This window comes from Hyperolius riggenbachi, chromosome 9, assembly GCF_040937935.1.
Source record: "Hyperolius riggenbachi isolate aHypRig1 chromosome 9, aHypRig1.pri, whole genome shotgun sequence".
In the NCBI taxonomy this organism is placed as follows: domain Eukaryota; kingdom Metazoa; phylum Chordata; class Amphibia; order Anura; family Hyperoliidae; genus Hyperolius; species Hyperolius riggenbachi.
The window spans coordinates 116,062,128-116,074,414 of NC_090654.1; the positions used below are offsets into that span (position 1 = coordinate 116,062,128).

Below are 12,287 nucleotides of genomic sequence, written 5' to 3' on the forward strand. Positions count from 1 at the left end.
GGCACCATTTTTTTCTCTCACATGCAAATTGGAAACAGACTATTGATTTCAATAGGTTGCGATACTGCATCCGGATGCATGATTTCACTCTGAATCACCCTTAGTGAAAACAAGCCCGTAAGCAGTTTTTTTTTTTCTGTGGAAAATTCACACAACGCAAGTCAAATGTGATACCATTGAATGCTAATTCACATCGATGTAAATCACATGATCACATGCAAATTCTGTCATGTGTGAAAGGTGCTAAAGGGAATCTGAAGTGAAAATAAACGTATGATTGGTATGTGTAGTACAGCTAAGAAATAAAACATTAGGAGCAGAGACATGAGTCTAATATTGTTTCCAGTACAGAAAGAGTTAACAACTGGATTTTATCTATGCAAAAGAGCCACTGATCTCTACAACTTTCAAAGTGGCAGAGAGCTCTGTCTTCTGAAGCTTATTATCTCAAGTGTCAGTCAATGCATTTTGTTTTGAAGAAAGTTCAAAATTTCACTAGCCTGCTCTGTAAAATCATTTAGAATGCTGAGTAGTGTGTAAACTGCAAATATTAGGGAACGATGCAAGGTTATGCAAAAAAAAACAAAACAAAAAAACACAACTATATAACTGGAAATAAAAAGAAGAATATTTTCTTTGCTACTAATGTTCTAGTTATTATCCATACTATACAACCAATTCATTATCAAATTTTTTTTCGCGTCAGTGTCTCTTTAAAACATATTGCATATACTAGAGTATAAATCGAGATTTTTTGCTCTTAAAATGTGTCACAAAGCAACATCTAAGTTTATAGTTGGGTCACAACACCTGAGCCCATATGCAAATCACTTTTTCTCCTGAGTTTTCTCCTAGGTTATATTTTTACACCCTGTCATAAATGCCTTTTTAAACCTCCAGCAAGCAAAAACATACTCAAAATAATTTCAATAGTACTTTTTCTCTGACTTTTGGGTACTTTTTCAAATGTAAGATGCTTAAAAGTTATTTTAACCTCCTTGCCGGTTATCCCGAGCTTAGCTCGGGGTAACCTGCGCAGGAGGATTTCTCAGGCCCCGCTGGGCCGATTTGCATAATTTTTTTCCCCACACGCAGCTAGCACTTTGCTAGCTGCGTGTAGTACGCGATCGTCGCCGCTACCCGCCGCGCCGCTCCCTCCCTCCAGACCCGTGCGCAGCCTGGCCAATCAGTGCCAGGCAGCGCTTAGGGGCGGATCGGGATTCCCTCTGACGTCCCGACGTCCATGACGTAGATGACGTCATCCCGCCCCGTCGCTATGGCGACCGGGGAAGGCCTGCAGGAAATCCCGTTCTGAACGGGATTTCCTGCTTACTCTGATCGCCGGAGGCAATCGCAGTGGGTGGGGGGGATGCCGCCGCTCAGCGGCTATCATGTAGAGAGCCCTGGGCTCGCTACATGATTTGAAAAAAAAAAAAAAAGTGCTGCGCTGCCTCCTTGCCGGCGGGAATTGGACTGGCAAGAAGGTTAAAGAGACACTGAAGCGAAAAAAAAATTATGATATTATGATTTGTATGTGTAGCACAGCTAAGAAATAAAACATTAAGATCAGATACATCAGTGTAATTGTTTCCAGTACAGGAAGAGTTAAGAAACTCCAGTTGTTATCTCTATGCAAAAAAGCCATTAATCTCTACGACTTTCAAAGTCGTGGAGAGGGCTGTCTTCTGACTTTTATTATCTCAACTGTAAGTGAACAGTTTTCTTTTTCTCTGCCAGAGGAGAGGTCATTAGTTCACAAACTGCTCTGAAAGAATCATTTTGAATGCAGAGTGTTGTGTAATCTGCACAAATTAGAGAATGATGCAATGTTAGAAAACACACTATATACCTGAAAATAATAATATGAGAATATATTTTCTTTGCTGCTAATCTTCTAGTAATTATTCATAGTACACAACCAATTCATTATATCATATTTTTTTTTCCGCTTCAGTGTCTCTTTAAAAAGAAGATGAAAATTATCTCCTAGGACATAACTCAGGAGAAAAAGTGAATTGCATATGGGCCCAGAACCCTTATTAACCACTTCACCCCCGATGGTTTTTACCCTAACGAGCCAGAGCAAGTTTCACCTGTTAGCGCACCTCCCTTTCATTTGCCAATAACTTTATTACTACTTGTCACAACAAAAATTATCTATATCTTGTTTTTTTTTTCGCCACCAATCAGGCTTTCTTTGGGTAGTACGTTTTGCTATGAATTATTTTATTCTAAATGCATTTTAACATGTATAGTAAAATTCATTATTTCTCAGTTTTGTCCATTATAGTTTTAAAATAAAAAACGTACTACTGTGAATAAAACCTACATATTTTATTTGCCCATTTGTCCCAGTTATTACAACGTTTAAATTATGTCCCTAGTACAATGTATGGCGACAATATTTTATTTGGAAATAAAGGTGCATTTTATTCAGTTCTGCGTCAGTCACAAATTACAAGCCTATATATCCAAATATAACAGTAATATACCCTTATGTCATACATAGTAAAAAAGCGTAGTCCCTAACATAACTTTTTATGTATTTTTTTTTAAATGCTGTCATTTTTTTGGGGGGGGAGGGGGGGGGCAGGGGTTAACAGGGGGAGTGTCAGGGGAGAGGGAGCCATTGTAACCTCCTTAGCGATAATCCCAAGTCAGGCTCAGGACGGAAATCTGCAGCTCAGAGCGGTAACCAGGAGCTGGATCCAGGGGAGGTGTGTAATGTGCAGGGCTGCCACAGATCTATCTAGCGGTATGATTTTTATGTTTTTAAAGCATGTGAAAAAATTGCACTGCTTTCAGAACCTGAAAGAAGGTGTATTTTTATATGCATTTTTTTTTACCACTAGAAGTCTGTGTGCTTTGAACAAGCAGTGTTACAGCAAAGATCATTGGCTTCTCGTTGAAGCCATGATCTTTCTCTTACAGGCACTTTGATTGGTTCAATGAACACTTCTTCCCTTTTACCAAAATGTCTTGTGGTCCGTTAGGAGGGACCAACAGGACGTTTAAAAAAGGCGTGCGACCCAAAAATGCTTACATTAATTTTTTCTCCTTTGTTTACTCATAGGTGATATTTCACACCTTGTCAATAAAGTGCCTTTTAACCGGTTACCGTATTTGGTATAGTATATTTACGCATCAGAGACTTCATCTAAGCTCCAGGGGCGTAGATATATGTATCTCCGCTGCGACCGCCACTGCACGCACTCCCGCTCGGCCCCACGCGTACTCCAGCCAGTGTTTATGTGGCTGCCCGTTAGTACAGAGATCAATGAATGGAAACACCGTTCCCTTTCATTGATCTGACTGCCGATGATCAATGAAACAGACATCAATAAGATGCCGTGTTCATTGTCCAAACAGAAAGTGGAAGTCATACATGCGTTACTTCCTGAATGCATGTATGCAGTAAAACTAACACAATAAAAATAAAAGTGGACATCTAGTGGCCAAATAGTAAAATTACACCTACATACACATCCCATTGAGGCTGGGTGCACACAACATAAAACGCTGCATTTTATGACAAGTTTCAATTTATGTTGTGTGCGTTTTTGATGCGTTTTAGTGTGTTTGCGTTAGCATTTTTTACCACAGATGCATTTTACAAGCGTTTTCCGTGCATTTTAAAACAAAAACGCATATGCGCTTTTCTTTTACATTTATGTAAATCTTTAGGAAGACAACAGGAAGTGGAAAAATGCAAAGAGAAATGCATGGAAAAACGCATACCATTGCGTTTCCATTGACTTTCATTATGTGCGTATTTGTAGATTATGCAACAAAAGCAACATTTTTTAAAATGCACATATCAAAAACGCATATGCGTTTTGGATCTGCGTTTTTTTCCTGAGGCCCATAGGCTTCCATTAGCGGCAAAAACGTGACGTTTTCCGCAACGCTAGCATTTCTTCTATGTGTGCACCTAGCCTAAATAAAATACCCGTCAATTAACCCCTTACATTCCCTTCCATAGTTACCAAAATAAAACACTTTAGTTAAAAAAAAAATGAAATAAAAAAACAAAAACAAATAGTTTTACCTTAGGGACTCAACTTTATTTTTTAATATGTATGTCATGAGGGTATATTATGTACTGTATGGGGGGGGGGGGGGGGAGGTGAGACCACTAGACACCAGGTACACTATATAGTGTGGGAAGGAGGAGCACTAGAAACCAGGTAATGTTGTATGGGGGAGGGAGGCGGGGTTGGGACCACTGAACACCAGGTACACTTATGGGGGAGGGAGGGGGAAGCACTACACACCAGGGAATACTAAATGTTAAAAGTAGTGGCCTGTGTTTCTACCTCAGGTTTACAATCAAGGCAGAAAAAGTGTGTGTGTGTGTGTGTGTTCGTGCGTGCGTGTTTTCCTCTGCAATCTAGATGTTTATCAATTAAGACAGCAGTAACACAAACCCACCTACAAACCGAATGCGTCCAGAGCTCAGTAAAGTTGGATCATCCTTTTGAACATTTCGCATAGAGTCTTGAACAAGCTGATCAATATGATCTATTCCAATAACTTTCCCAGTTGGACCTACCTAAGAAGAAAAGAGTGTTTTAATTTTGATAGATTATGAAAGCAAAGCCCAACTCCAGGTAAATCCTTTTTTCCAGTTTTGAATTCTGTGGAAAGGGCAAGTTTCCACTTGTGTGCCGCGTCCATTTCTGGAACGGACGCTGTGGTGATATATTGGGGTGCTGATGATGTTAAGGATAATACAGGAACATATTCTTTCATTTTTCTGCCTATGTCATGTGTACGTCTGATCAAAGCCAGATGGCTTCAGGGTAATTGGTCATCTGGCCAGAGGAAACTGAAGGCTAATGTGAGTCTGTATGTAGATGTAAATTAACTCTGCATTCATTGTCCAGCAGGGGGAAGCTACCATTGTCTGCTTCTAATTAGGAAACACTTAATCAGGCTTTGAAGCCTATACAGGTGGTCGGACCCTTTCGTCTGAATACTGTCTCAGAGGTGTCACCTAGACTGGCTGCAGACCACACCAGCCTGAGCCAGGAGTTTACATATGACAGCTTTACTCAAAAAGTCTTTGAGGTATGTGCGAAAATAAACTTTTACATGTGGAAGTTAGATCTCTGGGAATTAAATTATGTCTGAAAAGTTAATTAAAACTAGTTCCTCCCCTTCCCAATGAAGTTGCAGCCTCCAGGCATATATCCCAGTATAAAAAGCAGGGCCAGATGCCTAAAAATTATCTTCTCTTGAGGGTAGCACATCGCCAGAGCTGATCCCGATCGAAATGGTTAATCCGTGTCCCTCCACGGTTGGACATTTGCGCTGGTAAAAATTCACTTTACGTTTATTTCCCTTTTATTTTTGCAACTTGTTTTGTGTGTATCCTAATAACTTATATTTTGTAACTGTTATTTTGTTTTTGTAAATCTTTTGTATATTTTATTTTCTGCATTGTTCCACTTTTTTTTCCTGGAATATTAAATTGTTATTTAATAAGTTTGACTTCTGCTGTACTAAACTAACACTCATAGCCTAGAAGAGACTGAAGTGTAACAGTGTATAAGTCCAAGCCTGATTGTATGATTGAGCAACACTACCGTATAGGATTGTAATTGCATTGTGTGTATGGGGCACTTCCGCGCTCGACAGCAGAGTGGGAAGTCTTGGAGTGGCCAACAGTATCGTTCGGAACGACTGTTAGTGTTTTTTCTTCACTAGAGTGTAAGATTGCAATTGTGCGTGTGTGTGGGGCGTTTGTCATACGTTGGCCTAAAGCGCGCAGGTGACCCAACGTACGAAAATGCCAGTGCGAGTAGCTCGACATCAGAGTGAGGAGTGTGTCTAGCAACAGCTAGTGGTGGCAGTGAGAAGTGTTTGAGCGGTCCCAGCCTTGTTTTTAGCTTGAATAAGGCTGCTCCCCGGTTGATCTGGTCAAACCCGCAGTCGGGAACCGTACCGCGGGGCCGGTTCCTGACAGACGCGGCACACGTGCTGATGTGAACTTGCATGTACCTCTATGGGGATTCGGATGAGTTCTGTGAGTCACTTCAGCAGGCAGCATTTTTTTCTGTGTAATTCAGATGTTCTTACATCCACAGACTACATCTCCCAACATGCATTGCGTCACGCAAGACACTCCCGGGAACTACAAAATTAGGCAGATGCAGCAGGTCAGTGGAAAAGATGTCGCATTCCATACAGTCCCGGTGCCAGAGGAGCAGCACTCTGTAGCCAAGTAGTGAGGCCCACCCCAACCCCTGCCTCCCCAAGGGCAGACTCCATTACAAACTTCCCTTGTGGGGTGGTTCATTAAAAAAAAAAAAAAAAAACACATTTTTTACTGGCACTCAGCTCCCTTTAAGATGTCTGATTTTCATGTAATTTTTCTTTAATCTGAAATATCCTTGTTTCTTGGGTGTATAAAGGGAGACTCAGTCCCAAATCACCTTTCACTGTCACCACCATTAGCCACATGCTACCAGTGACAAGACTAGTGGGCACCAGTCTGCATTTGTGGTAATTGTGTCTATGACAGCTAAAAGCAAAGCATGTGAACTGCTGGATCAGTTGATAGATTTGTAAAGTGTGGATTTTCTGGTCGAGATCATGTGCTTAATCAGGAAGTGATCACATTATATCAGAGGTTTGCAAATCTATCAGTTGCTCCAAATGGTGACATGCTTCTTCACAAACTCTCATAGACATACACATCCTTCGTCCCTGTGTGAAAAATACAACTGCAACCCAGGGCCTTATGTGTGGGAAGAGAATTTGTTGCCTATAGTAAACATTCATATTTGTGGTTTCATTTTCAAATTAGCACTGTAAAATCACAGAAGGAAATGGAAATGATTCAGGGGAATACAAATGCAGGACACACACTTCCTGTGCTTATGTAACCCACGAGAGACTGTAAACATGAATTAGAAAATCTGTAGACCACAATTAAGAAACCAGATAAAAATCGCTATTATCCACAATATCTGAACATGTATTCAACTTATTAAGCATAACTGTGACACAGGTTTGCTTTACCATGTAAACTGTTTTAACCACTTGCCGACGGCCTAACGCCAATTGCTGGTGGCAGAGTGGCTCTGTTGTTCCTCAACGATGCCCTATATGGTGTCATCTCGCGAGGAGTGAGATTAGATGGGAGCTCGCACGAGCTCCCGTCTGTAAACACAGCGGGGAACAGCGATCAGCCTGCCAGCCCGCGATCAGCGCTGGCAGGCTGTTCTTTTCATTTATAATGAAAAAAACAAAAAAAATAAAGTATTCAGTGCTGCGATTTTGCGCAGCACTGTACAAAGGATTTTCTTGTCACTTAACTGTCCCCAGAGGGCCTCACAATCTAATCTCTATCATAGGCATATGCCTATGTATGTATAGTGTAGTGTATATCAATCATAGTCTAGGGCCAAATTAAAGGGGAAGGGGGAATAAAAAATATATTTAAAAAAAAAAATCCTACTGTATTTATAAAAAAAACCCTAAGAATCACAGCGACAATCAAATACCACTAAAAGAAAACTCTATTTGTGAGAAGAAAATGAGGTAAAATTCATTTGGGTGCCAAGTTGTATGAGTGAGCAATAAACCAATAAATTTGTGAAGTGCTGAATTGTAAAAAAAAATGGCCTGGTCACTAGGGTGGTATAAACCTGGTTAAATTACCAGATGACCATTGAATACCTCCCAACTTTTTGAGTTAAGAAAGGAGGGACACTTAAGCCACGTGCCTGCTACACCCCTAATTACGCCTACAGCACACCCTTAGCCACACATACCTCCGCCAGGAGCTTCCTCGCTTTTACCAGTATGTGGCCTGCCCCACCAGAAATCAGAACACTCTCGATCACTGTTACACAGGGCTGAAGGATGCCTACAAAGCCATACCAAGGGCAGCGCTGGGCTCCTCGGACCACTCTCTCATTCATCTGATCCCCACCTACAGGAGGCGACTGGAGTCAGCAAAACCTGTTCTCAAATCCACCAAAGTGTGGTCAAGCGAGGCCAAACTCCAACTTCAGGCATGCTTCGACTGCACTGACTGGAAGGCCATGGACTCTCCAAACCTTGACGAGTGGGAGAACAACATCTCCTCATACATCAGCTTTTGTGAAGACTCTTGCGTACCAACCAAGACCGTCAAAGTCTATCCGAACAATAAACCGTGGTTCTCCAACAAACTACGGAAACTGCGGAGGAGCAAGGAGGTGGCGCACAAGTCCGGCAACCAAGAGGAATACAAGACGGCAAGGAACAACCTGAAGCGAGAACTGGGAGCCGCAAAGAGGGAGTACGCAGAAAGGATAAGATGCAACCTGCGATCAAATGATATACGAGCTGTCTGGAAGGGGCTTAAAGCCACCATAAACTATAAGCCTCCCCCACAATACGCAACACCCAGTACTGAGCTAGCCAAGGACCTCAGCAACTTTTACTGCAGGTTTGAGGACCTGGAGGCACTGGGGGAGCCAGTAACAGCACCGGCTCACCCCTCTACTAGCGCAGATTATCTTTCAGTCTCGAGCCCCCCAGCTGTGAGCGAGGCCGATGTCCTCTTCCACCTGTCCTCACTAAATCCCAGGAAAGCCACTGCCCCGGACGGCATGTCACCAGCCTGTCTGAAAACCTGCTCACACCAGTTGGCACCCATCCTCACTTCCATATTCTCCAAATCCCTCCAGGTCGGCAAAGTCCCTGCATGCTTCAAAAAGTCTACCATAATCCCTGTCCCCAAAAAGCAGGGTAACTCTGACCTCAATAACTACAGACCAGTTGCCCTGACATCCAACATCATGAAAACCCTTGAGAGAGTGGTCTTGTCACACATCAAGCTTATTACCTCCTCCCAAATGGATCCGTATCAGTTTGCATACAGGGCGAGCAGATCCACTGATGATGTTGTCAACATCTGCCTTGAGCTCACATACGACCACCTGGACAAACCTAACACATACGCCAGGATTCTACTACTGGACTTCAGCTCTGCCTTATGCTGGATACACACTATGAGATTTTATGGTCGATTTACTGTCAGATTGATTATTTCCAACATGTTCGATCTGCTTTTCGATCGATTTCCGAGCATTTTCCGAAATCGATCGGAAAATGCTCGGAAATCGATCTGAAAGCAAATCGAACATGTTGGAAATAATCGATCTGACAGTAAATCGACCATAAAATCTCATTGTGTGTACCCAGCATTAAACACCATCTGCCCCCGCATACTGCAGGAAAATCTTACAGAGCTGAATGTCCCTCCCATACTCCGTGGGTGGATCACAGACTTCCTGACTAACAGAACTCAAGTCATCAAGCTTGGGGAGGTCACCTCTCGACCGAGGACAACGAACACGGGGGCCCTACAAGGCTGCGTCCTGTCACCGATCTTGTTCTCCCTCTACATGAACAACTGCAGATTCAAGGAAAACTCTGTCAAGGTCATCAAATTTGCAGATGACACCACCATCGTTGGGCTAGTAACAAACAATGATGAGCAGGCCTACCGCCAGGAGGTTAACAGAGTTTGCCAGTGGTGTAGGGAGAACAGGCTGGTCCTCAACTCATCCAAAACTGTAGAGCCGATTGTGGATTTCAGGAAGCATGCCCCTCCACCCCCACCAATCTTTATCAATGGCACCGAGGTCGAGAGAGTAGCCAGCGTTCGCCTTCTGGGCACCACCATCTCCAAAGACCTGAGCTGGAAGGAAAACACAGCCTTGACCCAGAAAAAAGCCCAGCAGAGGCTTTTCTTCTTCCGCTAGCCGAGGAAGTTCGGCATGGCTCAAGAGCTACTGACGTGCTTTTACACCGCCACCATCGAGTCTGTCCTCTGCTCTTCCATCCTAGTATGGTACGCTGGCTACTCCACCAGAGACAGATACGAACTACAGAGGGTCATTAGATAGGCAGAGAATCATCGGCAGACCTCTACCTTCGCTTGACCTCCTCCACAACTCCAGGCTACGCTCAAGAGCATGGAGGATTGCTGGCGACCCCTCTCACCCTGGCCAGCGGTTTTTCAGCAGACTTCCGTTAGGCCGTAGGTTTCGGGCCATCGCCACCAAAACCTCTAGGCACCGGAACTCTTTCTTCCCCTCAGCTGTCACCCTCCTGAACTCATTAACTCGCTCTGAGCCCAGCACCTGAGCAACATTGTGTTCCAGAACTGCACCCTGTTCATGAACTAATTATGAATCTGGTCTTCTGTTTTAGCTGTTTTTTGGTTTATGTGCTTTTCCTTTTGTGTTTTCTATGACTCTCTGTTTACTGTATGCCCTCTGTTATCTATATTCCTATCTTTATCTGTGAAATTGTACGTGCCAAACCCAATTCCGAGCACGACCCTGTCGTGCCTGGCGAATAAAAATGATTCTGATTCAGATTCTGATTCATAAAAAGTTCATAAGAAAAATATGTTGTTTTATAATACAAACCACACTGGACCTTTCCCTCCAGGTTCATTTTCCTTCATATTAACATTTGAACATAAGAAATACTGTATATCAGTTTAAAGGATGGGAACAAAGTTTAAAGTCCAGTAAACACATTTTTGAGTAGAAAAATACATGTTTTACATATATCTATACAGAAGTCCTGAAAGAGGGACAAATGAGGAAGAAAGAGGACAGGGAATTGGGTTCCCAAAGAGGGACTGGATTTCTTGCCTAGGGTGACATAAGGGCTAGAAACGACCTGATTAAAATACTGTACACTTACTCCATTACTTTCTTACATAGCTTCATCATTATAAGAAGTTTCAGCAACATTTACATTTTTTTTCTTAAGAGCACCTCCTTTAGACACGTAGGGCTGTATTTTAAACACACTGTTGGAAACTATTAAACTTTTCTTGCAAACTGAAAAATTGTTAAGCTGTGTAAATTTGACGCTATGGATTTCAGTACAATGGACAATCAGTTGAGAAACTCGGATTATGTAGTACCACTAACAAGCTGTTATGACTGTTAGAAGTGACAGTTATTTCACAAACCGTTTTGCCAACCGATAGTCAATACATTTTCTCCTAATGCTGAAAAAGAACAAAGTTTAAATCCCATGTATATTTATCTCTTTCAACAAAATCACAGTACAGCAAAGCACACTTTGTGTGGCTATCATGGGACTCAGCACCTGGCATTTACTGTGACACATCTGGACATCCATTAGCAGACCAAGTCGTCAACTTGCCTTACTATTCATTGCATACAGCCAGGGGCGTAGCAATAGGGGTTGCAGAGGTAGCGACCGCATCAGGGCCCCAAACGGCCCTCCCTCAACTACAGTATTAGCTTTCTATTGGTCCTGTGCTCATAATAATCACTTCTATGGATACTTTGAATAGTGGTAAACATTAACAAACTGTTCCTCATCCCCTTCTTGCACCTCTGACACTGTAGTTGCCATTGGCAGGTTTTGGTGCCATTGGAGCTCCTTAGCTACGCCACTGCATACAGCCGTGATTAATAATAAAAGTTTTTTAATTAAAACTTGGGCTAACCATTCTAGCAAAGCAGGCGGTGAGATATCCACTCCCAGAACCAACGTCCAGTGCTGTGGCCCCCTCAACCAATTTATCTTCTAGCAACTCCAGGGCATGTGCGTGCTGCAAAACACAAGAACATCACAGAAATACTAAGACCAACATCACACAGAGGATCTTATTTTTGTTTCTATTTAAAGGACTACTGTAGGAGGGTGTGGGGGGGAAGGTTAAAAACTTACCTGGGGCTTCTAATGGTCCCCCGCAGACGTTCTGTGCCGTCACAGCCACTCACCGATGCTCTGGTACAGCCTCCGGTTCACTTCTGGAATTTCCGACTTCAAAGTCGGAAAACCACTGTACCTTTGCAGCCGCGCTTTCACTGACTTCACCAAGAGTGTATTGTGCAGGCCCAGTACAGTCAGGCGCAGTGCTTTTCAGACTTTAAAGTCGGAAATTCCAGAAGTGAACTGGAGGCGGGGACCGGAGCATCGGTGAGTGGCTGTGCGGGCACAGGACAGTTGAACTTACCTGGGGCTTCTAATGGTCCCCCGCTGACGTCCTGTGCCCGCACAGCCACTCCCCAATGCTCCGATCCCACCCCCAGTTCACTCCTGGAATGTTTGACACAGGACATCTGGGGGGGGGGGGGGGGGGGCATTAGAAGCCTCGGGTAAGTTCAAGTCTTTTTCCCCCTACCCCCCTACAGTACTCCTTTAAGTGAGCAAGTGTGATTTCCCACGATGCATCACTTTGACCTAAATGATGAAAGAAAAAAAAAATGACCATTTTATTTGTTATATAT

At 43.0% G+C, this 12,287-nt stretch overlaps 1 protein-coding gene across 3 annotated transcripts in view; it reads right to left on the reverse strand.

Annotated features, from left to right (window-relative positions):
• The window catches only part of LOC137532644 (protein-L-isoaspartate(D-aspartate) O-methyltransferase-like), a 100,376-nt gene that overhangs the window by 32,134 nt on the left and 55,955 nt on the right, over nucleotides 1-12,287 (reverse strand). For all 3 annotated transcript variants that reach the window (XM_068253386.1, XM_068253387.1, XM_068253388.1), the window contains exons 5-6: nucleotides 11,501-11,605; nucleotides 4,432-4,552 (exon numbers count right to left, since the gene is read on the reverse strand). In XM_068253386.1, coding sequence (XP_068109487.1) covers nucleotides 4,432-4,552; nucleotides 11,501-11,605 — 226 coding nt within the window. The remainder of the gene's footprint in view (nucleotides 1-4,431; nucleotides 4,553-11,500; nucleotides 11,606-12,287) is intronic.